This window comes from Coregonus lavaretus, assembly GCF_964263955.1.
Source record: "Coregonus lavaretus genome assembly, chromosome: 5".
In the NCBI taxonomy this organism is placed as follows: Eukaryota; Metazoa; Chordata; class Actinopteri; order Salmoniformes; family Salmonidae; genus Coregonus; species Coregonus lavaretus.
In genome coordinates, this window is record NC_139992.1 from 67,283,270 (window position 1) to 67,311,143 (window position 27,874).

The following is a 27,874-nucleotide window of genomic DNA, read 5'->3' on the forward strand; positions in this document are numbered from 1 at the left end:
TTAGTGAACATTTCTCCGTTGCCAAGATAATCTATCCACCTGATAGGTGTGGCATATCAAGAAGCTGATTAAACAGCATGATCATTACACAGGTGCACCTTGTGCTGAGGACAATAAAAGGCCACTTTTAAATGTGCAGTTTTGTCACACAACACAATGCCATAGATGTCTCAAGTTTTGAGGGAGCGTGCAATTGGCATGTTGACTGCAGGAAAGTATGTGGACACCCCTTCAAATTAGTGGATTCGGCTATTTCAGCCATACCCGTTGCTGACAGGTGTATAAAATTGAGCACACAGCCATGCAATCTCCATAAACAAACATTGGCAGCAGAATGGCCTTACTGAAGAGCCCAGTGTCCTTCAACGCGGCACCGTCATAGGATGCCACCTTTCCAACAAGTCAATTCATCAAATTTCTGCCCTGCTATAGCTGCCTCGGTCAACTGTAAGTGCTGTTATTGTGAAGTGCAAAGTCTAGGAGGAACATCGGCTCAGCCGAGAAGTGGTAGGCCGCACAAGCTCACAGAACAGGACCGCTGAGTGCTGAAGCACGTAGTGCGTAAAAATCGTCGGTCCTCAGTTGCAACACTCACTACCGAGTTCCAAATTGCCTCTGGAAGCAACGTCAGCACAATAACTTTTCATCGGGAGCTTCTTGAAATGTGTTTCCATGGCTGAGTAGCTGCACACAAGCCTAAGATCACCATGCGCAATGACAAGCGTCGGCTGGAGTGGTGTAAAGCTCGCCGCCATTGGACTCTGGAGCAGTGGAAACACGTTATCTGGAGTGATGAATCACGCTTCACCATCTGGCAGTCCGACGGATTAATCTGGGTTTGGCGGATGCCAGGAGAACACTACCTGCCCCAATGCATAGTGCCAACTGTAAAGTTTGGTGGAGGAGGAATCATGGTCTGGGGCTGTTTTTCATGGTTCGGGCTAGGCCCCTTAGTTCCAGTGAAGGGAAATCTTAACGCTACAGCATACAATGACATTCTAGACAATTCTGTGCTTCCAACTTTGTGGCAACAGTTTGGGGAAGGCCCTTTCCTGTTTCAGCATGACAATGCCCCCGTGCACAAAGTGAGGTCCATACAGAAATGGTTTGTCGAGATCGGTGTGGAACAACTTGACTGGCCTGCATAGAGCCCTGACCTCAACCCCATCAAACACCTTTGTGATGATTGGAACGCCGACTGCGAGCCAGGCCTAATCGCTCAACATCAGTGCTCTAGTGGCTGAATGGAAGCAAGTCCCCGCAGCAATTTTCCAACATCTAGTGGAAAGCCTTCCCAGAAGAGTGGAGGCTGTTATTGCAGCAAAGGGGGGACCAACTCCATATTAATGCCCATGATTTTGGAATGAGATGTTCGACGAGCAGGTGTCCACATACCTTTGGTCATGCAGTGTATGAACTGTAATTCAGTAAAATCTTTGAAATTGTTGCATGTTGCGTTGTATGTAGTGAATCATTCATGAATATTGATATTAAATGTTCCTGTGGTGCCAACAAAATAAACAACTGTGTTAATCACAATGTATTTTAAGGTAAGAAAAACAGACTGTTGAGATTGTATTAAAAAACAAAACATTTATTCATTTTACGTCTCAGCAGCATACATGTTGTCTCCCACTTTGCTAGCTAGAAAACCATTTGAGCATATTTAGAATGATCATTGATACAGTTTTTATTTGTCATTTTCATCACAATACAAAACAATCAATCTAAGAGCATAGGATTTATAGCCCATGTTTAGAAAATGACAGTCAGATTCCTAATTTCTTCCAATTCTGTATCTCCAGATATGGATATTTTGCTCTTGGACTTTACCAGCTCCAGAGAGTCACTGGAGGTGGCCAAAATTATACATCTTCACACATTAAAATTATTGGCATATTCAAGTATTGTTCCAAGTTCATTTAAAAAAGATTCATAAAAAGTCTTACCTAAATATGAGAGTTTTGATTTAAATATGCCAAAAATATGATAATTTTGATCGTAAGTACCATTTACATACCATGTAAGTATGCTTAGCATACTATTCTTTGAGCTATTCAGAATTTGTATAGTTTTCTTTTTACAGCATCTATAGATTTAGAATAGCTAAGGTCATTGGATCAGTTTGTATTTGTTTTGCTTCGTTTTGTTTGTTTTTTTTAAGCCCTGAAATGAGGTATATAAACATGCAAGATGAAATGCATACATCTTCAGTTTTGTTCAGTGGCAAAAATAGTTAATTATCCTTACAAAACATTGTCCTAATGCGATATACAGTGGGGAAAAAAAGTATTTAGTCAGCCACCAATTGTGCAAGTTCTCCCACTTAAAAAGATGAGAGAGGCCTGTAATTTTCATCATAGGTACACGTCAACTATGACAGACAAAATGAAAAAAAAATATCCAGAAAATCACATTGTAGGATTTTTAATGAATTTATTTGCAATTTATGGTGGAAAAAAAGTATTTGGTCAATAACAAAAGTTACTCAATACTTTGTTATATACCCTTTGTTGGCAATGACACAGGTCAAACGTTTTCTGTAAGTCTTCACAAGGTTTTCACACACTGTTGCTGGTATTTTGGCCCATTCCTCCATGCAGATCTCCTCTAGAGCAGTGATGTTTTGGGGCTGTCGCTGGGCAACACGGACTTTCAACTCCCTCCAAAGATGTTCTATGGGGTTGAGATCTGGAGACTGGCTAGGCCACTCCAGGACCTTGAAATGCTTCTTACGAAGCCACTCCTTCTTTGCCCAGGCGGTGTGTTTGGGATCATTGTCATGCTGAAAGACCCAGCCACGTTTCATCTTCAATGCCCTTGCTGATGGAAGGAGGTTTTCACTCAAAATCTCACGATACATGGCCCCATTCATTCTTTCCTTTACACGGATCAGTCGTCCTGGTCCCTTTGCAGAAAAACAGCCCCAAAGCATGATGTTTCCACCCCTATGCTTCACAGTAGGTATGGTGTTCTTTGGATGCAACTCAGCATTCTTTGTCCTCCAAACACGACGAGTTGAGTTTTTACCAAAAAGTTATATTTTGGTTTCATCTGACCATATGACATTCTCCCAATCCTCTTCTGGATCATCCAAATGCACTCTAGCAATCTTCAGACGGGCCTGGACATGTACTGGCTTAAGCAGGGGGACACGTCTGGCACTGCAGGATTTGAGTCCCTGGCGGCGTAGTGTGTTACTGATGGTAGGCTTTGTTACTTTGGTCCCAGCTCTCTGCAGGTCACTAGGTCCCCCCGTGTGGTTCTGGGATTTTTGCTCACCGTTCTTGTGATCATTTTGACCCCACGGGGTGAGATCTTGCGTGGAGCCCCAGATCGAGGGAGATTATCAGTGGTCTTGTATGTCTTCCATTTCCTAATAATTGCTCCCACAGTTGATTTCTTCAAACCAAGCTGCTTACCTATTGCAGATTCAGTCTTCCCAGCCTGGTGCAGGTCTACAATTTTGTTTCTGGTGTCATTTGACAGCTCTTTGGTCTTGGCCATAGTGGAGTTTGGAGTGTGACTGTTTGAGGTTGTGGACAGGTGTCTTTTATACTGATAACAAGTTCAAACAGGTGCCATTAATACAGGTAACGAGTGGAGGACAGAGGAGCCTCTTAAATAAGAAGTTACAGGTCTGTGAGAGCCAGAAATCTTGCTTGTTTGTAGGTGACCAAATACTTATTTTCCACCATAATTTGCAAATAAATTCATTAAAAATCCTACAATGTGATTTTCTGGAATTTTTTTCCTCAATTTGTCTGTCATAGTTGACGTGTACCTAAGATGAAAATTACAGGCCTCTCTCATCTTTTTAAGTGGGAGAACTTGCACAATTGGTGGCTGACTAAATACTTTTTTCCCCCACTGTATCTACGGTACATTCACAATGCACTTCACCTGTTATGTGTTACTTTGTTTATGAAGCACTATCGATAAGTTCATCTACTTCCAACAGCTAGAGAATATTATCGACAAAAATCTTACTCTTCAAATTTACAAATGTACAACATATTTATAACATTTCTATCAGCAGCTTCAGTGCAAAGATATACATATATTACATCACAATAAAAAAATCATGAAACAAGAATTGGCATCAGAAATATCCAAAGGCATAGTCATGACAGACCTCTTTTCTGTATGCTAAAGAAATGTTTGTCTAATTTCTTTTCTCAAAACAATCTTTGTTTTTTTACACAGGCTGCATATAAAAATAGATTCTGTGCAAAGGAGAGTGTCTTTGATTCCCGTCTGTGAGAAACGGGATTACACATCGCTGTCCTCTTTGACAAGGTTCGCTGTGTCTCGGAAAGTGTCCTCAGTTGGTGAGTAGGTGCTGGGACGATCCCTCTTAAAGGGTTTGGCGGTTGGGGCAAAGGGAGAGGGGTCGGTGGAGGAACTGTCCTCATTGCTTCCTACTGCTTTTTCATTCTGCATCTGAAAAACAACAAGGGGATGACTAGCAGAAAACAGGCCAACACAAACCCAAGACCTCTTAACCTACAAGTAGCAATAAGAAGCAAACATCAAACAGTTAGAAGGAATACAAACATATGTTCTATACGTTTCCCGTTTTCTACTGTAGAATAGGAATAGGTGCTGCTTGGGTGGCAGTATTGGGCTTACCTCTGAGTACGTTGGGTTTTCAAAAGTTGTGCTTGGCTTCAATTTTCTTTTGAAGAAGCTCCACCTGGACTCCTGTCAATGTAGGACACAATTGCTGTAAATTACAATTTAATCCCTTACCTTTAACTAATGATACAAGTACAGGAAGGGAGAGTCACCTGAACCGGCTTGGCTCTGGCTGTGGAACTGTCCACGGTGCTCACAATCTGCTCTGTATGGTACGCTGAGTTCGCAAAGTTCTTCTCTATCTGCTCACCGCTAACAGTAACAGTCACCTGTTTGGAGTAAAACAGTGCAGAACAATTAGTATTGCTTTAACAATGATGTCAATCCAATCTGCCCTAGAAATGTTCATGCAACAGTGTTGTCTTGCGTACCTGTGTCGCGTGGATGACAGCAGGATCACTAGACGATCCAGCCGCTGCAGTGGCATACAGAGGGTTCTCAAACGTGATTGGCTGCCTCCCCGCTTCCACTGCAAAGTTCTCATCCTGAAAGAGACACAGTGTTATTCATCATCAATCAAATGTATTTATAAAGCCCTTTTTACATCAGCAGATGTCACAAAGTGCTATACAGAAACCCAGCCTAAAACCCCAAACAGCAAGCAATGCAGATGTAGAAGCACGGTGGCTAGGAAAAACTCCCTAGAAAGGCAGGAACCTAGGGGAAGAAACCTAGAGTGGAACCAGGCTCTGAGGGGTGGCCAGTCCTCTTCTGGCTGTTCCGGGTGGAGATTATAAGAGTACATGGCCATTTAAGGCCAGATTGTTCTTCAAGATGTTCAAACGTTCATAGATGACCAGCAGGGTCAAATAATAATCACAGTGGTTGTAGAGGTTGCAACAGGTCAGTACCCAGAGAAAATTATTTAGTGTAGAGGTGCTGACTAACGGCGAATAAATTGTAAGCTATAAAAATAAATAGTCTCTCTCTCTCTCTCTCTCTCTCTCTCTCTCTCTCTCTCTCTCTCTCTCTCTCTCTCTCTCTCTCTCTCTCTCTCTCTCTCTCTCTCTCTCTCTCTCTCTCTCTCTCTCTCTCTCTCTCTCTCTCTCTCTCTCTCTCTCTCTCTCTCTCTCTCTCTCTCTCTCTCTCTCTCTATATATATATATATATATATATATATATACAGTGAGGGAAAAAAGTATTTGATCCCCTGCTGATTTTGTACGTTTGCCCACTGACAAAGAAATGATCAGTCTATAATTTTAATGGTAGGTTTATTTGAACAGTGAGAGACAGAATAACAACAAAAAAATAGAGAAAAACGCATGTCAAAAATGTTATAAATTGATTTGCATTTTAATGAGGGAAATAAGTATTTGACCCCCTCTCAATCAGAAAGATTTCTGGCTCCCAGGTGTCTTTTATACAGGTAACGAGCTGAGATTAGGAGCACACTCTTAAAGGGAGTGCTCCTAATCTCAGCTTGTTACCTGTATAAAAGACACCTGTCCACAGAAGCAATCAATCAATCAGATTCCAAACTCTCCACCATGGCCAAGACCAAAGAGCTCTCCAAGGATGTCAGGGACAAGATTGTAGACCTACACAAGGCTGGAATGGGCTACAAGACCATCGCCAAGCAGCTTGGTGAGAAGGTGACAACAGTTGGTGCGATTATTCGCAAATGGAAGAAACACAAAAGAACTGTCAATCTCCCTCAGCCTGGGGCTCCATGCAAGATCTCACCTCGTGGAGTTGCAATGATCATGAGAACGGTGAGGAATCAGCCCAGAACTACACGGGAGGATCTTATCAATGATCTCAAGGCAGTTGGGACCATAGTCACCAAGAAAACAATTGGTAACACACTACGCCGTGAAGGACTGAAATCCTGCAGCGCCCGCAAGGTCCCCCTGCTCAAGACAGCACATATACAGGCCCGTCTGAAGTTTGCCAATGAACATCTGAATGATTCAGAGGAGAACTGGGTGAAAGTGTTGTGGTAAGATGAGACCAAAATCGAGCTCTTTGGCATCAACTCAACTCGCCGTGTTTGGAGGAGGAGGAATGCTGCCTATGACCCCAAGAACACCATCCCCACCGTCAAACATGGAGGTGGAAACATTATGCTTTGGGGGTGTTTTTCTGCTAAGGGGACAGGACAACTTCACCGCATCAAAGGGACGATGGATGGGGCCATGTACCGTCAAATCTTGGGTGAGAACCTCCTTCCCTCAGCCAGGACATTGAAAATGGGTTGTGGATGGGTATTCCAGCATGACAATGACCCAAAACACACGGCCAAGGCAACAAAGGAGTGGCTCAAGAAAAAGCACATTAAGGTCCTGGAGTGGCCTAGCCAGTCTCCAGACCTTAATCCCATAGAAAATCTGTGGAGGGAGCTGAAGGGTCAAGTTGCCATACGTCAGCCTCGAAACCTTAATGACTTGGAGAAGATATGCAAAGAGGAGTGGGACAAAATCCCTCCTGAGATGTGTGCAAACCTGGTGGCCAACTACAAGAAATGTCTGACCTCTGTGATTGCCAACAAGGGTTTTGCCACCAAGTACTAAGTCATGTTTTGCAGAGGGGTCAAATACTTATTTCCCTCATTAAAATGCAAATCAATTGATAACATTTTTGACATGCGTTTTTCTGGATTTGTCACGCCCTGGCTCTGGGGACTCTAATATGTTGAGCCAGGGTGTGTATAGTCTATGTGTGTTCTAGGTTTCACTTTCTGGGTTTGTATATCTATGTTGGCCAGGGTGGCTCCCAATCAGAGACGGCTGTAGCTCGTTGTCTCTGATTGGGAGTCATACTTAGGTAGCCGTTTGGCATTCATTTGGTGTGGTTTCTTGTTCGTATTTGGTTTGTGTATTACCATTGACTGTCACGTCATCGTTTTGTTGTTTTGATCGTGTGATCATTAATTAAATAAATATGTTCGCCTTCAACGCTGCGCCTTGGTCCTCCTCTCTCACCGACGATCATGACAGAAGAAACCACCAAGACTTGACCAAGCAGCGTGTCCAGGAGCCATCGCCAGGGAGATCTCTAGCAGATCTCCTTCGCCTCCTCGACTGGGTCAAGCCGAGTGAGGAAGAGAAGGGCTTGACATTGAGGCAGAAGGGCGAGAGGCTGGCGAGGGACATGGAGACCTGGTCCACGGGTAGGAGAGACGCCCAGAAAATTTTTAGGGGGGGGCTAACGCCGTGGACGACGGGCCAGCAGGAGACCGCGGCAGAGCGGCCCAGCGGGTTGGCAGAGGAGGCCGCCAGGTTACGGGGGCCACTGGTCGAAGAGGGGGTGGAAGGTGTAGAGGCACGGCGAGAGGTACTGGGGTGTGTTACCAGTCCGGTCCGGCCCATTCCAGATCCCTGCGTAGGACCAGTGGTGTGTGTCCCCAGTACGGTCCGGCCCGTTCCTGCTCCCCGCACCAAGTCAGTGGTGCGCTTCGTCAGCCCGGCTCGGCCCGTTCCTGCTCCCCGCACCAAGTCAGTGGTGCGCTTCGTCAGCCCGGCTCGGCCCGTTCCTGCTCCCCGCACCAAGTCAGTGGTGCGCTTCGTCAGCCCGGCTCGGCCCGTTCCTGCTCCCCGCACCAAGTCAGGGGTGCGCTTCGACAGCCCGGCTCGGCCCGTTCCTGCTCCCCGCACCAAGTCAGGGGTGCGCTTCGACAGCCCGGCTCGGCCCGTTCCTGCTCCCCGCACCAAGTCAGTGGTGCGCTTCGTCAGCCCGGCTCGGCCCGTTCCTGCTCCCCGCACCAAGTCAGTGGTGCGCTTCGTCAGCCCGGCTCGGCCCGTTCCTGCTCCCCGCACCAAGTCAGGGGTGCGCTTCGACAGCCCGGCTCGGCCCGCTCCTGCTCCCCACACCAAGCCAGTGGTGTGCGTCGTCAGTCCGGCACGGCCCGTGCCTGTTCCCCGCACCAAGTCAGGGGTGCGCTTCGACAGCCCGGCTCGGCCCGCTCCTGCTCCCCACACCAAGCCAGTGGTGTGCGTCGTCAGTCCGGCACGGCCCGTGCCTGTTCCACCGGTGGCTGGTCCGGCACCGGTCAGATGCTTCACGCCGGAGCTAGAGCAATCCGCTCCACCAGTGTGCAGTCCAGCTCCGGCCAGCGGGGCCAGACCGGACCAGGGGTACTTTGGGGGGTTGGAGAGGGAGCGGGGAACAGGCCCGGAGCCGGATCCGCCGCCTAAGCGGAGTGCCCACCCGGTCCCTCCCCTGTGGTATTTGGTGGGCGCGGTCGGAGTCCGCGCCTTTAGGGGGGGGGTACTGTCACGCCCTGGCTCTGGGGACTCTAATATGTTGAGCCAGGGTGTGTATAGTCTATGTGTGTTCTAGGTTTCACTTTCTGGGTTTGTATATCTATGTTGGCCAGGGTGGCTCCCAATCAGAGACGGCTGTAGCTCGTTGTCTCTGATTGGGAGTCATACTTAGGTAGCCGTTTGGCATTCATTTGGTGTGGTTTCTTGTTCGTATTTGGTTTGTGTATTACCATTGACTGTCACGTCATCGTTTTGTTGTTTTGATCGTGTGATCATTAATTAAATAAATATGTTCGCCTTCAACGCTGCGCCTTGGTCCTCCTCTCTCACCGACGATCATGACAGGATTTTTTGTTTTGTTATTCTGTCTCTCACTGTTCAAATAAACATTGTAGGATTTTTAATGAATTTATTTGCAAATTATGGTGGAAAATAAGTATTTGGTCACCTACAAACAAGCAAGATTTCTGGCTCTCACAGACCTGTAACTTCTTCTTTAAGAGGCTCCTCTGTCCTCCACTCGTTACCTGTATTAATGGCACCTGTTTGAACTTGTTATCAGTATAAAAGACACCTGTCCACAACCTCAAACAGTCACACTCCAAACTCCACTATGGCCAAGACCAAAGAGCTGTCAAAGGACACCAGAAACAAAATTGTAGACCTGCACCAGGCTGGGAAGACTGCATCTGCAATAGGTAAGCAGCTTGGTTTGAAGAAATCAACTGTGGGAGCAATTATTAGGAAATGGAAGACATACAAGACCACTGATAATCTCCCTCGATCTGGGGCTCCACGCAAGATCTCACCCCGTGGGGTCAAAATGATCACAAGAACGGTGAGCAAAAATCCCAGAACCACACGGGGGGACCTAGTGAATGACCTGCAGAGAGCTGGGACCAAAGTAACAAAGCCTACCATCAGTAACACACTACGCCGCCAGGGACTCAAATCCTGCAGTGCCAGACGTGTCCCCCTGCTTAAGCCAGTACATGTCCAGGCCCGTCTGAAGATTGCTAGAGTGCATTTGGATGATCCAGAAGAGGATTGGGAGAATGTCATATGGTCAGATGAAACCAAAATATAACTTTTTGGTAAAAACTCAACTCGTCGTGTTTGGAGGACAAAGAATGCTGAGTTGCATCCAAAGAACACCATACCTACTGTGAAGCATGGGGGTGGAAACATCATGCTTTGGGGCTGTTTTTCTGCAAAGGGACCAGGACGACTGATCCGTGTAAAGGAAAGAATGAATGGGGCCATGTATCGTGAGATTTTGAGTGAAAACCTCCTTCCATCAGCAAGGGCATTGAAGATGAAACGTGGCTGGGTCTTTCAGCATGACAATGATCCCAAACACACCGCCTGGGCAACGAAGGAGTGGCTTCGTAAGAAGCATTTCAAGGTCCTGGAGTGGCCTAGCCAGTCTCCAGATCTCAACCCCATAGAAAATCTTTGGAGGGAGTTGAAAGTCTGTGTTGCCCAGCGACAGCCCCAAAACATCACTGCTCTAGAGGAGATCTGCATGGAGGAATGGGCCAAAATACCAGCAACAGTGTGTGAAAACCTTGTGAAGACTTACAGAAAACATTTGACCTGTGTCATTGCCAACAAAGGGTATATAACAAAGTATTTAGAAACTTTTGTTATTGACCAAATCCTTATTTTCCACCATAGTTTGCAAATAAATTCATTAAAAATCCTACAATGTGATTTTCTGGATTTTTTTCCCTCATTTTGTCTGTCATAGTTGACGTGTACCTATGATGAAAATTACAGGCCTCTCTCATCTTTTTAAGTGGGAGAACTTGCACAATTGGTGGCTGACTAAATACTTTTTTCCCCCACTGTATATATATAAACTCCCAGTAATTTTACAGAGGTCCGTCCAAAAGGCCAAAGTCAATCGGGGTCTTCCGGGCCTAACACGGGACTAAAATGCTGACAGTACAGTCTGAAGGTGCAGTGACACCACTAAGTGCTAAACCAACACAATCCAGTGTTTACCAACTGCATGGCCCTGTCAATGAATGAAACCCCGATGGGTGGAGTTCCCAGATCCATGGTGACATTGTCACCTGAGCGAAACGTCACCCCATTCCCAGTGTCACCCGATTTCACCAGACTGCTTAGGCTGGAAAAGAGAGAAGGAAGAAAACGGTTTACAAACTCCAGGGTAACAATTCTCATTTGAAGCTCTGGTTTTAAAACGACACAACAGAGGCACGCACAGATGGGTGAGATCAGGTCAAAGCTGAGATCCTACCTGGGTAGTTTGGGCATGGATGGGATTAAGGAGCCAGTTCGTTTGTAGTTGAGGAAAACCCCAACAGCCAACGCTCCAGTGATGAGGATGATAATCACTGCTAACAGTACGGCAACTGCTGAAGACAAAGATATCAGCAGCAATGTTTATTCCAGAACATTTCTACTCATTATTTGTAAGTGTCCAGGTAAACATGTATCAGCAGTCCAAAACTAAAACAATTTCTCACATATTGCTGGTAAATTACATGCAGATAACCTATTACTTCACTGACATTCTCCCAATTAAAGTTAAAAGGTTATAGAGTCACTTTACAGGAGAGAAAAACACCTTTAGTGTTTGCTGAGTCAAAACCAATCTCAAGGTCACAATCTAATGAGTTGTGAGACAACGGTTTGAAGAAAAATATGTAATTTGTCTCTGACCAATGTTGTGTAACTATTCTATTGTGAACTATTGATCAGTGGAAACTTTGTATGAAGACTGGCATGTTGGACTGACATGTTTGGGGAGAAATCTAATCGTGGTTGAAGAGATCCATATTGCAGGTCATGCAGTATAATATAGATATTCCACTTCTTATCTCATATTATAATGTACCTGTTCCTGCAGGGGCACCCCTGGACTTTCCCATCTCACAGTAACTCCCTGCATAGCCATACGGACACCTGCACAATAAAATAAGAAATAAACAATGTTTCTTCCTGGTGGAACGAAACACTCCTATGGCTTGTGGCTGTGGTGTTACATGTTATAATAATATGACAATTAATCTACTTCCTGATACCAGCTGCTGAACTCACTTGCACTTGGGCAGGCCCCCTTCGTCAGTGTAGCAGGTCCCTCCGTTCATGCATCTGCATGCAAGGGGCATTAAGACTGGAGCCTCAATGGCTGCAGGAGTGAAAGCCACGCACAACGTCAACACAATGTCACCACAACAATATCAAAGCAGCCATGCCTACATGGAGTATGATTTCAATGATAAATGATGGTGCAGCCAACATGGCAGGGAGGCTGCATTCACAGATGATGTGATTTAATGACCATACCTGCGTCACATTCGTTGGGGTTGAAGCCGACCAGGGAAGAGCCTTGTGGGCAGGTGCAGGTGTAGCCTCCAGGCCGCAGCAGACACAGGTGACTGCACATGTCCTTACAGGGGTTGGGTACTGAGAGAGGGAAGAGGAAACCCGTAACTACCTTATACTCACCAGACAGGAGAAAACTACAGTGTGTATGTTTTAGACTTGACAAACTCTAACCTGAACGGTTGTGTTTGTACTCCTGGTAGATGCGGACTTGAGTCAGCCAGGGGTTGATGGTCAGCACCTTCACTTTGTCCCCCTTCCCAAACTTATCCGTCTTCCAGACTTCACCCCGCTCCTTGGTTGTCCAGTACACATGGCCTTCAAAGACATCCAGGCTGTAGGGTTTACCAATATCTGAAGCAGAAAATGACCATGCTCAATTAGCCATAGTTTCAATAGACCCAGTCTATTGAAGGACCATTGAGGTAAGAAGACCTCTTTTACAAGAGAGACTTGGTCCTGGACATGTGGTCTGATTTAATCAATAACTATTAAGGGAGTTAATAATATAGTTATTACAAAGACTATAACATCAACATGTTAGCAACATCTAAGAAAGGTCTCCGTGGGTTCGGACCTCCTGACATGATGATCTTCCTCTCGGTGCCGTCCGGCTTCATGGACTCTATGATGTTCTCCTTGGAGTCACACCAGTAGATCCTGTCTCCATTCAGGTAGTCCAGAGCCAGTCCAGTGGGCCAGCCCAGGTCCTCGTCCAACATAACCTGCCTGTGCTGCCCATCCATCCAGGCAGACTCAATCCTGGGTCTCCTGCCCCAGTCTGTCCAGTACATGATTCTAGGGAATGCACAGACACATAAAACAGTCTTTGTTAACTAATGTCTTTGACTACTTTGAAATCTATTTACTGTCGATCACTCGACAATGCTGTTATATCTGAGAGGATACAGTGTATTAGCCTGTAGTTGATCACTTCCGTACCCGAGTGCTGGGTTGACAGCAATAGCAGCTGGCTGGTCCAGGTCAGTATGGATCAACCACTTCCTGTAGCGACCATCTAACTTTGCCACTTCAATTCGATTGGTCCCTGCGTCTGTCCAGTAAATGTGACTGAGAAACAGAAGGAAGATGTTAGATTGTATTCAACCCAAAAGGCATTTTCAAAAAACTAAAATAGTAAGCAATGAGTGAGGTGTTGTACCCTCCGATCCAGTCCACAGCGATGCCATCAGGGTTGGCAATGTATCTCAGGTTCAGATCCAACTCCTTCACTGGGTTATTGCCGTTGTCATTGAAAGTGGTCATGTAGGCCCGCTTGATAGAGCCAAACTGAGAGCCTCGGCCCAGGACCGTCCAGTACACAATACCTAAAAGCACAACAGGGTCATATTCATAAGTGCACATCATAGCAAAACGTTTTGCAACGGAAAATGAAAACAAGTGTTTCTTATTTGACAAGTTCAGGTAGTCCTTCCCCGTTTCAGCCCATTTGCTTCTGTTTGGTTCCTAATGAAGTGGAGTAAAAATGAAAACCTCCCCAGTCACTGTATCACTCCCATAGTGCTCTTCACATGAGCCAAATAGCACTGACTAGTTAACTAGTTGAGCTGAAGGTCTTACTGAGTCCGATGCCCTCTGGATCCCACTGGTAGTCCAGAGCCTGGATGTGCTCTGCGTTGTCCACGTAGTCTGAATACTGCTCCGAGGACAGGTTGAAGCGGCGAATCCGCACATTGTCGGGCAGAAGCAGCACTGGTGGGTTTCCTGAAATGGAGAATGGAGAATAGTGAAATATGATCACATCCTTAATAGCCAGGCATCCTACTCCAGAGGACTAACAGATCGGAGACAAAGGTTGTATCCCAAATGGCACCATCTTCCCTATATAGTGCACTACTTTTGACCAGAGCCCTACAGATGTAGGATCTTAATTTGAGCCAGTTTACTACACCAGGAAATAATCCTGCCGCAACAGGAAATGTGGATTGTTATGTGGATTATCATTAATGGACATTTTTGTAGGGGTTGATACATTTTCCAGTAGGGCAAATCAAGTCTGAAATTTCTAAATGGAAATTACATACTTTAGAAGCCTTTTCAAAACTCAAATACACTACAAGTTTGTATTCTCAGCAACAAAATAGTGATCAAATTAAGATACTACATCTGTATGGGCCCTGGTCAACAGTAGTGCACTATAAAGGGAATAGGGTGCATTTAGGATGCAACCAAAATGACTTGTTCAGCTAAGCTCTTACCCTCAGCAGCACACTCCATGCCATGCTGCTCGCTCACTGAGCGGAAGCCCTGGGCACAGAAGCACTCGTAGCTGCCCTTGGAGTTCTTACACTCCTGTGGACATGTCCCGTAGACCTCACACTCATTCAAGTCTGATCACAAACACAAAAACAGGAAAAACACAGAGAAAATACAAAAAGATTACTAATAGCGTAAGAAGAGGAAAGAATAGATAATCAAAGATTGTGATGTTACAGAGTGGTGTTTCCTTCTACACTCAGGTGGTGCTGCTGCTTCCTGTACCTTCACAGGTGTTCCTGTCTGTCTGGCTGGGTTTGTATCCAGGCCTGCAGGAACAGAGGAAGCCTCCGTCTGTCAGATCTGTGCAGTTATGCTCACAGATGTTCTCACTGCAGGAGCGCCCACTGCCAACGTCTGGGCAGAGCACATATACATGTGTCACATTATGAGGGTCGAAGTTAACTCTCACTTCAGTATTATACAAACAGCCATATAGCTTAGCATAAGATAAAGGTTGATGATGATTCAGATGCAGGGTAAAGACTGAGGTAAATTAGTTGGGTGGGTTACTCACTGCAGCCCAGCTCGTCAGAATGGTCTCCACAGTCATCATAGTCGTCACAGGTATACTGCAGAGGGATGCATTGGCCATTACTGCATTTGTACTCATCCGCTGAACATGGCCCATGTGTGGGGGTCTGGCCTGTGACAAACACAACATGTCAAGATGTCAATCATCATGTCAAGATGTCAATCATTTCAGAGAGTAAAATACATTGACATTAATTGGACGATCAACTTTGGTATTATTACATAATGATGAGCTACATTTACTCCAAACTCCCACGGAGATGGGACAATATAGGCCGGTTTCCCGGACACGGATTAAGCCTAATTTCGGACTAAAAAGCTTTATCAATGCAGATTATTCATTCAGTATTCTTTTTAGTCCAGGACTAGGATTAATAATCAGTGTCTGGGAAACCAGCCCTACATGACAGTATTGTAACTTGTGATTGGCTTACAGTGATCCTCTTTCTCGTCAGTGCCGTCCCCACAGTCGTCCACAGAGTTGCAGAGCTCATGGCTGTAGATGCACCGGTTGTTGTCACAGCGGAAACGGAATGGCGGGTCACACGGGATGTCCACTAGGGAGACAAGACCAGGACATTAACTCAATGTCATTTATCATTGTCAAAGAATAAATACTATCACATTCAACAATGTAACTATTTAAGGAACCGTGTAACTATTTAACCCTTTAACCCTATTCTCAACCGGCTGGTAGAGCATGTTTTGGCAATGGATTTAGAAGTGAAAATAAAACAAATCTTTACTTGAACTTGATTGGTCAACTCCCCCCGTCCTCCTGCATTCATCTTAAGATAGCTAGGTGGGACAACCACATATAAGTAAATTTTTCCTCTATAATGTAGCTATCAGCAAAGTCAGAGCTAGTAAGGGGGGAAAAAGTAAAGTGAGAGTGTTAGTTAAGACAGGCAGCACTTAAAGTAGATGGCCTTAGGTAGCAAAAAGACAGTACTAGACAACAACAGATTAAGACAACAATTATACGTATCACTCCTGGAGATAACAGGAGTCCTCTAGCTATAGAATTAAGCAGAAATATGAAAATAAATAGTTAAAATGTAAAAAGGCTGAAAAGCAAGAATTGTGAAAAATGTGCTCAACCAGGCGGTTGATATGTCAGTAAAAAGTATGGTGGACTCAGAATAGGGTACATTTAAACAAAATATATATATACCTATTATGGTGAAAAATATGATTGAATTGTAGACAACACACGATATATTAGGCAACATAAATTGGTTAAACCACCTTTCATGACCCATGGGGTCAATTAATCAATACTCAGACTTAAGGTCGCCTATAAAAGAATGCCTATAATAGTAATAAAAACGGCACTTTGTCATATATTATCTCAAAATGTAGTCCGAACATGTGGCAAACATGGTGGAAGAATCTGGATCATTTGAAATTCAAGAAAAACATTTTGAGGGACATTGCAATACACACCACCTGAAAAAGCATTAATTTCAATGTCATTGAATATTAATGTTTGGACATTCACAATTACCATAATTTATCTACCAATAAAAGGCATTGAAGCAGACCTAAAGTACATTTGGTAATATTGTTGAGATGAGTAAAAATGCTATGCAAATTGCCATTCTAATATGGCATTGATGGTATGACCTTATTTTGACTTCTCAACTGCCTGGTAGAGCTCTGTAATTTCCAAAATAAACATCAAGTTAAAAAAAATAACTATTGGAAGTTCTTATTTGAGTTGTTAGTAATAGGAATTGAAGGTGAAATAATTGTTTCAACAAGTTTTTCAAGTAGAGACAGTAATAGGGTTAAGGAACAGTGTAACCATTTATGGAACACTGTAACCATTTAAGGAACAGTGTAACAATTAAAGGAACATGGTAACCATTTAAAGGAACAGTGTAACCATTTAAGGAACAGTGTAACAATTAAAGGAACAGGGTAACCATTTAAAGCAACAGTGTAACCATTCAAAGGACGGTGTAACCATTTAAGGGAGCAGTGTAACCATTTAAAGGACAGTGTAACCATTGAAGGTGCATTGGCCTTACAGCACAGATGGAGCTCCTCATCTGAATTGTCTCCACAGTCGTTGTCTCCGTCACATTTCCAGTAGGGCTGCACACACACATGGTTCCTACACTCAAATAGAAACGGTGGGCAATACGTGCCATTGGGATAACGGGTTGCTGCAAATGAAAGATAAATGGACCATTACAATTCAAATTCATGGTTGTAACTTTGTAATTTAGATAACTGTAGAGGGTGCTGTAGTAACATAATGATTGTTCTGGACATTATGTGTTTTGTTAATCTGAGGAGATAGGAGCCCAGTGAGTAAAACTGGTTGAAAAGACGTCATTTCAACCGGTTTTGCCGTTGAAATTACGTATTTTTAACCAGTTTTGCTCACTGGGATTATTGTATTTGATGTCAGCCCATAGACACATTTATGATAACATCTAACACTTACGACATGATATCTCGTCAGTGTAGTCCAGGCAGTCGGCGTTGCCGTCACATTTGAAGCGGTCGGCGATGCAGTGGCCACTGCCACACTGGAAGTAGCCCGGGTGACAGGTCCGCAGCTCTGCAGCACAGCCATGCCAGCACACAACTCATAATTAATAGGTATTAATGAACCCATTTGTATTCAAATTCACTTTTGGAATTCAAATTCTATTTCAGTTGGCACTAATATCACTCCATACACTTCACTCATTTACAGTCATGCCAAGTACTGAGGTATCTCAGATTCTGACCTTGTTTTCATGACTACTGTAAATAAACATCTAGAATGAATTTGAATTCACAATCTGACCAGTATAAATGGGCAAGAGAAGAAGGAACGCCATGTTTTCCAGTAAGCTAAGTAAATTTATCCTGGTGGTACTTTCTGTGTATCCTGTGCCTTAAAAAGGTGAAGTTTTAATGCCTCTTTGCTTAGTGCTGTATTCCCTCACACATGAATAAGCCAAGACAGCGGCAAAACAAAGCCTCCACTCACCACAGTCCCTTTCATCCGAGTTGTCCTCACAGTCGTTGTCATGGTCACAGACCCAGCGGTCGGGAATGCAGTGCAGATTATCGCAGCGAAACTCGCTCTCGGAGCACACACGCGGGCCTGGGGGAACACAGAGAGGGGAACTAAAGAATTATCACCGCACACAAGAATACTAAATTAGTCATCATTGCCACAGTCCAAACAAACACGATGTAGACACAGCTGACAGAGGGTGTCACAGTATTACTACATTATTCTGTGATTGTTTACTATTTTCCATACAAAACAGCCACTGCTTTGATAAATACTATAGCTCTATTCCCTCAATTGGGTTATTGCAATAGCTATGACTTTTGTACATTATCAAGCACCCGACCAATCATGCAATCATTTTTCTGTGGTGAGTTCATGATGGAATTCACTGGAGGTGTTCTCTCACGATACATAACCGGGATTGCAACAAGAAGCATCATAGCAAATTTCATCATACAACACAGTGATTTTGCGCGAGACATTAGTTGTTCTTTGAAGCATAGACATTATCCTCATTAGCTGGCATGTTCTCAGACTTGTTTAAATTCTCCAGAGCCGAGGTGGCCGACTCCCTCACTCACTCCCTCCGTCTGACATGCTGAGGACAAGCTGTTTCTCTAGCAGCTGATAAGCCCGCCTCACATAACACTGCTTCGAAGACAGGAGTGTTGTCTTTTACAAGAACACTGTTATCTTAACAGGTCCATTCTTTGCCATCAACACCCCTATTTAATCTGGTTGACTCACTGTGTCTGAGCTACACTGGAATACCCCATTAGAATCGCTCAGTCTCACCAAAACCATGACTATAAGTATCCAGCCTTTTGAGTTGTCTGAGTTAGCCCATAACTGCTAAGCAGACGCATAGGGCTGGTTGTACCAGTTGGACTTTAAAATGTTGGGCTTAAATGGATGAGATAGAATTACGACCTAGTTATGCCCAACTTGTGCAACCAGCCCATGAAGGCTCGGTGTAGAAGTCCCAATGCGAGCCAGCCAGGTGATCTAAGGTTAAGGTGTTAAGTATACTGAAGAAAAATATAAACGCAACATGCACATTTCAAAGATTTGACTGAGTTACAGTTTATATGAGGAAATCAGTCAATTGAAATAAATTCATTAGGCCCTAATCTATGGATTTCACATGACTGGGAATACAGATATGCATCTGTTGGTAAAATATACTGTACCTTAAAAGAAATGGGCCTCACAATGGGCCTCAGGCTCTCGTCACGGTATTTCTGTGCATTCAAATTGCCATCGATAAAATGCAATTGTGTTCATTGTCTGTAGCTTACACCTGCCCATTCCATAACCCCACCGCTGCCATGGGGCACTCCGCTCACAACATTGACATCAGCAAACCACTTGCCCACACGACGCCATACATGTGGTCTGCGGTTGTGAGACAGGTTGGAAAGTACTGCCAAATGCTCTAAAACAACATTGGAGGCGGCTTATGGTATAGAAATGAACATTCAATTATCTGGCAACAGCTTTGGTGGACATTCCTGCAGTCTGCATGCGAATTGCACACTCCCTCAAAACTTGAGACATCTGTGGCATTGTGTTGGTGACAAAACTGCACATTTTAGAGTGGTCTTTTACTGTCCCCAGCACAAGGTGCACCTGTGTAATGATCATGCTGTTTAATCAGCTTCTTGATATGCCACACCTGTCAGGTGGATGGATTATCTTGACAAAGTAGAAATGCTCACTAACAGAGATGTAAACAAATGTGTGCACAACATTTTAGAGCAATAAGCTTTTTGTGAGTATGGAACATTTCTGGGATCTTTTATTTCAGCTCATGAAACATGGGACCAACACTTTACATGTTGCGTTTATATTTCTGTTCAGTGTAGATACAGTACTAGACAGTGATGGTGGGTAGATGTACTGTAGAACTCACTGCAGGCACGCTCATCCGAGCTGTCCCCACAGTCGTTGTCCCCGTCACACCTCCAGCGCAGAGGGACACACTGGTGGTTGTCACAGCGGAAGTCCCCCAGAGGGTCACAGGTAATCTCCTCTGAAACACATGGACAGGAGATAAGAGACAGAAGACGATGCTAAACACATACCTGCATTTACACTTCAGCTTAACTTCTTATCCTTCTCATCCTTTTCTTTTTTCTTTCATGTTTTTCGGCCAAACATTGCACTGGTGCAAACACATATAGTTCATTTTTACCTTGCTGAAAAATCAACGGTTCATTACAGCGATGTTACTTCTCCTCTTTTCGACCAAATTACAAGACACTTATGCCGTTACAGCTACAACCAACCATTGGTACTACAAGACACTGTCAGACTATGTGCCTCCTACTATTTAATATAGCGTCGATGATAACTACTAGACCACAGAGCTGAACTGAGAGGTGCCCTCTGGTTTTTTAATTAAAGCAGAGCTCATCATGCAGTGGGGAGTGCAGCATGCCTGAAGTGGCTGAGCTCTGAGTTATGCCAGGTCTATAGGAGAGGACAGGAGAGGAGGAGAGTAGAACTGAACTGTCTCTTCCACACAGCGCCGGCGGTTTGAAAGATAGTGGATCCAGGCCCTCCTTGCTCTTCACCTGGCCCGGCCGCTAGCTGCATTCTCTAACAGAGATTAGCACAGATCTCCCCTCTAGCGCGGGGATGGCACTAATGGAGTGAGGGCCTCTGATAAGAGATGGGAGGGCAAGGGCTGCTGCTATGTGGAATCGGGGCACAGTACAAAGAGCGCAGTGTGAACCTTTCCCCATACACACGCGCACGCAGGCAGACGCACACTCTCTCACACACACGTACGTACGCACGCACACAGGCCATGAATCCAGAGAGTTCTCTCATGGGGAGGTGAATAGAGCAGGCGGTGAGAACATCTCCATCACTACCTCCTGCTGTCCCACTATGTAATGTTCTGCTAATAACTCTTCATTCACTCTCAACACACATTGTTACCTCATACAAAGACTCAAATATTCAGCACTGTGGGTTTGCACCATTGGTTGATTTATGTCAGGATGCTGGTGTTTAAGTGGACTCACCACAGCTCTGCTCATCACTGTTGTCCCTGCAATCGTTGTGACCGTTGCACACAGACCACAGTGGCACACAGCGGTAGTTGGTCCTGCAGTCAAACTGGGTGTGGTTGTCACAGCGATAAGAAGGCCCCACTGTAAATAGACCACATCAAGGAAGTCAATAACAAAGACGAAGTGTTTCAATCATACCTGGTGGGAGCAAACCACTATCACATAGTTTAGGATGAACAGATCTCAGCAGCTCAGTGTGGCAATCACACTCAAGCCTTATAGTTAACTGGGTGTGATTTCACCACGTGATTCCCTGTGTGTAATGTTGTGCGCGTCACTCACTGCACTCTTCCAGGGGCTCGTCAGAGTTGTCGCCACAGTCGTCGTCCATGTCACACTTCCAGTTCTGGGGGATGCAGCGTCCGTTACGGCACTTGAACTGTCCGGGCCGGCAGGTCCTGCTGGAGCAGTGGGTGGGCTCCTCGTCAGAGCCGTCAACACAGTCGTCCTCCCCGTCACACTGCCACGCTTCGGGGATGCACCTCTTATTGGTGCACTGCCACTGGTGGGTCTCGCACTGATGAGTGGCTGCACAGACAAACAGTCAATTCAGTTTAAACACCCTACTGAAGTACATTAATCGATACCTGGTATTTAACAACAAAGAGACACAGATCATGCAAAATCAACAATTTAATAATACAATTACAAAGAATGTTTCATACATGCTCAGATTGTTCTCTGAAAACAGAAATAACTGAGCTAAATGCCACCCACCACACAGCACAGGATCTTCATCAGAGCTATCATGGCAGTCCTGGTTGCTGTTGCACAGGAAGTGGGGGCTGGTGCAGTTTCCATCATTGCACTGGAACTGGCCCAGTTGGCAGTGGCGACTGGGGCAGGTGGAGGGCTCATCAGAGCCGTCTCTGCAGTCCCTCTGGCCGTCACACTTCCACCAGATGGGGATGCAGCTGTGGAGGGGAGGAAGGGCAATACTGTTCAGGGCTCACCAATGCCTCAATTAAAACAAAGAGGACATATAAAACAAAGAATGTGTGTATCGTATTAGAACTCTGAGGTGAACTCCCACTCACCGCTCATTATCCGCACATCTGTACTGGGTGCTGGTGCACATGGGCAGGCAGCGAGCCATGCCTCCCAGCTGTAAAGTCAGGAAGTGGTCGGGGCATTCACAGGTGTGACCCCGCCCCCCGTCGCGGAGCAGACACAGGTGGGAGCAGCCTCCATTGTTCACTGCACAGGGGTTGCTCACTGGGGGGAGAGAGGGGGTCAGAGAATCAGTCAGGCATTCAGTGCAGCTGGGCAAACACAGGCACGGCATTGTGTTAATGTAAACACTTGAATGGATCTAACAGGCAGGAAACGTCAGGATAATGAAGTGATAGCAATCTGAGTGTGGAGGAATGGATGTTGATCCAGGAGAAGAGGATACTCAGATTACTGTCTCCTAGACTGAGACTGACCTATGGGCTGCCTATAGGGATGGCACACGTGGATGTCGAACGGTCTGTGTGTGGTGTTGACCAGAGACTGGCGTCCGGATCCGTCGTATTTGTTGCCTTTCTCCACTGTACGGGTGTTCCAGTCAGTCCAGTACACGGTCTCCTCAAACACAGTCAGGGCAAACGGATGGGGCAGTATCCCGTCATACACGGTGTGTCTGTGATGTCCCTCCAGGTCTGAGAACCTGAGGAGAAGAGGAGTAGGATTACAGGCCTTTAGGCATTTTGGAAACAAAGCAAGACTGTATGGCAATATGAAGCATGGTCTTACTCAATGTAGTTGAGATGGGCATCTGACCAGTAGAGCTTGTCATTGCTGTAGTCGATAGTGACCCCATTGGGCCACTCGATCTTAGTGGTGATGATTGCTGTCTTGTTGGTGCCGTCCATTCCAACACGGCCTATGAAGGCTTTGTCCCCCCAATCCGTCCAGTAGACATATCTGACAGGGATCAAATAGGTTTAGGTTACTAAAGTCCTGGCTTATCAAATGAAACAAGAATAAATAAACTATTCTTAATTATGACCATATAATAATTAGTGATTAGATTTACTCACCCATATTTGGGATGCAGAACGAGCGCCCTGGGGTTTTCAAAGCAGTATGTGTTATTGGCATCCACACAGTGTTCAGCCAGTTTCTTCACAAAGCGCCCGTCCAGTTCGGACACTTTGAGACAGTCCAGGAAGCTGTCCACCCAGTAGAGTTTCCTGGCCACCCAGTCGACCGCCAGGCCCTCTCCATGGAGCACCCCGTTCACCACCACTTCCCTGTTACTGCCGTTATAGAACATCCGCTCAATCACCCTGCGGCTAACGTCAATCCAGTAGAACTTCTTGTTCACGCGGTCAAAGTCCATGGCCACCACGCTGGTCAGGCCCTGCAGGATGAGGGAGTAAGCCTCTCCTTCCGTGGACAGGTTACGAAGATAATAGCGGTTACTGAAGATGAGGTATGGCGTAATGTTGCTGTTCTGACGACAGCTGCGGCCATCCGGTTCCCGTAGGAACCCGGGGGCACATTTACACATGTAGGAGCCCACCATGTTCTCACACACCTGACTACACACACTGGGCGTCTCCGCACACTCGTTGATGTCGTCGCAGGTCTTGTTGTCGGACATGAGCCGGTAGCCGGGGCGACAGGTGCAGATGAAGCTGGTGGGTGTGTCAGTGCAGTTGTGGTCACAGTGGTGCATGGAGGGGTCGGTGCATTCATTTATACCTGCATGCAGGACAAGAGGGAACAGGTATTAGAGGAGATTGACTATAAATCCAACACCACACTGCTGCTCTGTGATACTAAATGGCTATATTGGCGTTGTAGTTTATGTTTTTATATTGAACTTAATATGTTTTATTGCTTGTAAGATATCATGCACTCACCACAGCCCTTCTCGTCACTGTTGTCTGAGCAGTCGTCGGTCCGGTCACACACGTTGAAGAGGGGGACACAGTGTCCGTTGTCACACCTGAACTGCCCGGGGGGGCACGTGGGCGGTGGCGTGCGGCACAGGTGGTCAAGCTCATCGGACTCGTCCCCGCAGTCGTTGTCCCCATCACAGATGAAGTCGCGGGACACACAGCGTCCATTTTGACAGGTGAACTGGTGCTGCTGACACGGCTGGTAGGTGCAGCCCTGCTCGTCACTGCTGTCACCACAGTCATTCCTCCGGTCACACCTGCCATCAAATAAATCAGTCACTCAGTGTGCTTCCCTGTACACCAGGTGGTGCTGCTGCCCAGTCCCCACATTCACACTGTAGTCTCATCATCTACAGAACAATTTAAAATGTCATTGTTATGTCTCAGTTATGTCCAAGTTGTCAAACCTGTAGGAGCTGCGTATGCAGAGGCCATTGCTGCAGGTGAACTCATTGACGCCACACGATTGGCGTGTGCAGTTCTGATGCTCGTCCAATGCGTCCGCACAGTCCGCATCACCGTCACACACCCAATCACGAGGGATGCACTTCCGCTGTGGCGCTTGGTTATTCACACAGGTAAACTCCAAGACTGAGCATGTGCGGTTGTCTAAAACAACAGAGGGGAGCAGGAAAATGACACCACATTAGAGAAGTTTCAAGATTATGAAGACTCCGAGACTGGACCTGAAATTTCTCACGGTCCAAACATTCCTAAGTGTATTTCAGGACCTCTAGCTGTGACTTCAGTTTCCTATCCATCTAATGTGATTGAGCCCCATTGTTTGAAGTGAGACTCCTGCCGAGGCCCGTGGTGCGCTGAAGCTATCCGCTCCAGGCTCCTTATTGTCAGAGACCACATTGGTGAGGGATGACATAATAGTTTAGTTCCACCCTGAGCCAGGGAGCTGAGACAGGCACAAAGTAATGAGTGAGGCAGGGGAAATCAGGAATGTGAGCTTCTTGGACTCTGGCCGGAGACCTTAAACAAGAGCCAGTATCCACCCCCCAAAATCCCAGCATGTATCCTGATCCCTCAGTGTCTGATTCCTGACAGAGAGAGAGGGGAGGTAGAGAGGAGAAGAATTCACACTCACCACAGTTGTGTCTCTGGTCCTCGTCACTCATGTCTCCACAATCATTGTCCCCGTCGCAGATCCAGGAGAAAGCGATGCACCTGCCGTCGTCACAGGGGAACTGGTCAGTGTTGCAGGTTCTCACCAGGGTGGCTGCAGGGAATCAAAGGTCACAGCAAACCAAGCAAAAATTGATTACAATTAGAATACTATAATACTACTATTGTCCTCTAAATACAAATATGTAAGTTACTTTAAACTTCCTTTGCATGTCCTAATTGACCTCAACTACTAATGACAACAGGTAATGCATATCTGAACCCAAATTAAACAAGTAAAGCTATCAAAATAGTAATGGCATCTCCTCCACATTCCAATCTATTGTATTCTATTGAAACACAAGATAAAGTGAGGCTGTGTAATTACCCTTGGACAAAAGGAAGACAGCAAAGGGGAGGGGCTGTGTTTGTCAGAGGAGACTAGTGGGCGTCAGTAGGGAGGAATGTGTCAGACAGTGGGAGGCTGGACTGACTGACTGGCCACATCACTAACAAAGGCATACACTACTGACACATCATCAACAGCACGCACACACACACACGCGCACACACACGCACACACACACGCACACACACGCACACACACACACACACACACACGCACACACACGCACACACACACACACGCGCACACACACACACACACGCACACACACACACACGCACACACACACGCACACACACACACACACGCACACACACACACACACATACAGAAAATAAACTAATCATTCACCGACTCTTCAACTCAGGAGAACAAATTAATAATGACTCCATTCTGAAAACCTAGTTGAATCTCTCTTGCTTAGCATAGTGAGTGAAGGAGAGCTGTGGTACGTACTGCAGGAGGAAGGCTCATCAGAGCCGTCAGCACAGTCGGTACCCCCATCACAGTACCAGTGGGCTGGGATACAGCGACCACTGGAGCAGCGGAACTCGTTCTGGGCACACGTGGAGGTGGCTGGAAGAGGAAAAAGAGACATGCATATGGTCATTTAGGGGTCACTCTCCTCTCAAAACCCAGTTAGGGTGCATCCAAAATGGCATCCTATTCCCTATATGCACTATATAAGGGACTATATGCACTATATAAGGGAATAGGGTGCCATTTTGGACGTACCCTTACTGTACAGACCAGGCCTAGGGGACTCACTGCAGTGTGTAGGGCTCTCGTCACTCATGTCCCCACAGTCATTGTCCCCATCACACAGGTAGGAGCGAGGGATGCAGATGTTGGTGGATGTACACTTGGTGTGTTCTGGCTGACATGTTCGCTCCGCTGAGATACAACAAGAAGAGGATGTGTTATTGTCTAGTGTATATATTTTAGTATATATTTAAGCAATAAGGCCTAAGGGGGTGTGGTATATGGCCAATATACCACGGCTAAGGGCTGTTCTTATACCCGACGCAATGAGGAGTGCCTGGATACAGCCCTTAGCCGTGGTATATTGGCCATTTACCACAAACCCCTGAGGTGCCTTATTGCTATTATAAACTGGTTACCAATGTAATTAGAGCAGTAAAAATAAATGTTTTGTCATACCCGTGGTATACGGTCTGATATACCATGGCTGTCAGCCAATCAGCATTCAGGGCTCGAACCACCATGTTTATAATTTAGTATATATTTTACTATATATTTTAGTTACTTACCACACAGAAACTTATCTAATCTTCATGAACTAATCTTTTTACTTTAGATTTGTAACCAAGTGTTGTTTTGAGGACTTACGGCAGTTTTGTTCGTCCGAGGTGCCGTTGTCATAACAGTTGTTGATGCCGTTGCAGATGTAGTCCTTGGCGATGCAGCGTCCGTTGTTGCAGGGGAACTCAGTGTTGGGGTCGCACGACCTGAACAGGCAGCCTACCTCATCACTGTTGTCCCCACAGTCGTTGTAGTGGTCACAGCGGTAGTGGTAGGGCACACAGCGACCGTTCCCACAGGTGAACACAGTGGGCTCGCAGGTGTGGAAGGCTGTCAATCAAACCAGATACAACATCATCAGAGCTCTAGCCAACGGATAGGGAGAGCAGGTGAAGATGGACGGGTGTACAATATGGAGGCGGGCTTTACCTGACAAGGCAATAAATGCTGCTGCCATTTGCACTTGGACTGCATGCAAGATATAAGTACATGTATTCATTAGTTTAGGATGGGGTCAGTAGAAAAAAACAAGCATCACTAAATAGCTACATTAGATTAGTGAACTGCAAGCATACACACCGAAAGGTTGGAAATCCTTCTTAGATCCTGAAAAATGGTTGTTGCAGTGAAAACAGAAAGCTGGTTAGAGGCAGCATGTTAGAGACAGTTAAGAATAGTTCAGAGTGAAGGACAGAGCATGTGTAGTGATAAATCAATCATAATTAGCTGTAATCACAACCATATTCAAGACATGCAAAATCATCCCACTACAAGATATTTCTAGATAGACGAGACAAACAAATATGATTCAACAAAACAGGCACTATTTGTGGCCACTGAGCACCATACCACAGACTCTCTCCAGTTCGTCGCTTCCGTCCCCACAGTCGTTGTCATTGTCACACTTCCACTGAGCACGGATACAGCGTCCATTCATACAGGTGAACTGGCCTGCCTGGCAGCGGGTCCCGTTGTCAGGGATACAGTGCTTGTTGTCGGCCAGGTACCAGCGACCCTCTGAGGGACACCGACACTCAGCACCCTGGGGCCCTGCAGAGTGGGACAGGGGGGCAGGCATCAGACGGATGCGT

General features: G+C 45.8%; 1 protein-coding gene across 1 annotated transcript in view; it reads right to left on the minus strand.

Moving 5' to 3' along the window:
- Window positions 1–4,272: 4,272 nt before the first annotated feature.
- The window catches only part of lrp2a (low density lipoprotein receptor-related protein 2a), a gene marked incomplete at both ends in the record, with an annotated part of 77,334 nt that continues 53,732 nt past the window's right edge, over window positions 4,273–27,874 (minus strand). Inside the window, 38 exons of the mRNA XM_084162688.1 lie at window positions 4,273–4,443; window positions 4,633–4,704; window positions 4,791–4,907; window positions 5,010–5,123; window positions 10,851–10,977; window positions 11,110–11,227; window positions 11,710–11,777; window positions 11,913–12,003; window positions 12,162–12,281; window positions 12,375–12,554; window positions 12,778–12,998; window positions 13,143–13,271; window positions 13,363–13,528; window positions 13,782–13,925; window positions 14,420–14,551; window positions 14,703–14,834; window positions 14,995–15,123; window positions 15,446–15,568; window positions 17,045–17,182; window positions 17,467–17,583; window positions 18,001–18,117; window positions 19,943–20,062; window positions 21,063–21,191; window positions 21,393–21,638; window positions 21,828–22,024; window positions 22,148–22,325; window positions 22,538–22,761; window positions 22,848–23,018; window positions 23,135–23,801; window positions 23,963–24,258; window positions 24,409–24,610; window positions 25,098–25,229; window positions 25,977–26,096; window positions 26,289–26,414; window positions 26,871–27,113; window positions 27,213–27,251; window positions 27,363–27,389; window positions 27,633–27,833. Of these exons, the coding sequence (XP_084018814.1) occupies window positions 4,273–4,443; window positions 4,633–4,704; window positions 4,791–4,907; window positions 5,010–5,123; window positions 10,851–10,977; window positions 11,110–11,227; window positions 11,710–11,777; window positions 11,913–12,003; window positions 12,162–12,281; window positions 12,375–12,554; window positions 12,778–12,998; window positions 13,143–13,271; window positions 13,363–13,528; window positions 13,782–13,925; window positions 14,420–14,551; window positions 14,703–14,834; window positions 14,995–15,123; window positions 15,446–15,568; window positions 17,045–17,182; window positions 17,467–17,583; window positions 18,001–18,117; window positions 19,943–20,062; window positions 21,063–21,191; window positions 21,393–21,638; window positions 21,828–22,024; window positions 22,148–22,325; window positions 22,538–22,761; window positions 22,848–23,018; window positions 23,135–23,801; window positions 23,963–24,258; window positions 24,409–24,610; window positions 25,098–25,229; window positions 25,977–26,096; window positions 26,289–26,414; window positions 26,871–27,113; window positions 27,213–27,251; window positions 27,363–27,389; window positions 27,633–27,833 (6,044 nt within the window). The remainder of the gene's footprint in view (window positions 4,444–4,632; window positions 4,705–4,790; window positions 4,908–5,009; window positions 5,124–10,850; window positions 10,978–11,109; window positions 11,228–11,709; window positions 11,778–11,912; window positions 12,004–12,161; window positions 12,282–12,374; window positions 12,555–12,777; window positions 12,999–13,142; window positions 13,272–13,362; window positions 13,529–13,781; window positions 13,926–14,419; window positions 14,552–14,702; window positions 14,835–14,994; window positions 15,124–15,445; window positions 15,569–17,044; window positions 17,183–17,466; window positions 17,584–18,000; window positions 18,118–19,942; window positions 20,063–21,062; window positions 21,192–21,392; window positions 21,639–21,827; window positions 22,025–22,147; window positions 22,326–22,537; window positions 22,762–22,847; window positions 23,019–23,134; window positions 23,802–23,962; window positions 24,259–24,408; window positions 24,611–25,097; window positions 25,230–25,976; window positions 26,097–26,288; window positions 26,415–26,870; window positions 27,114–27,212; window positions 27,252–27,362; window positions 27,390–27,632; window positions 27,834–27,874) is intronic.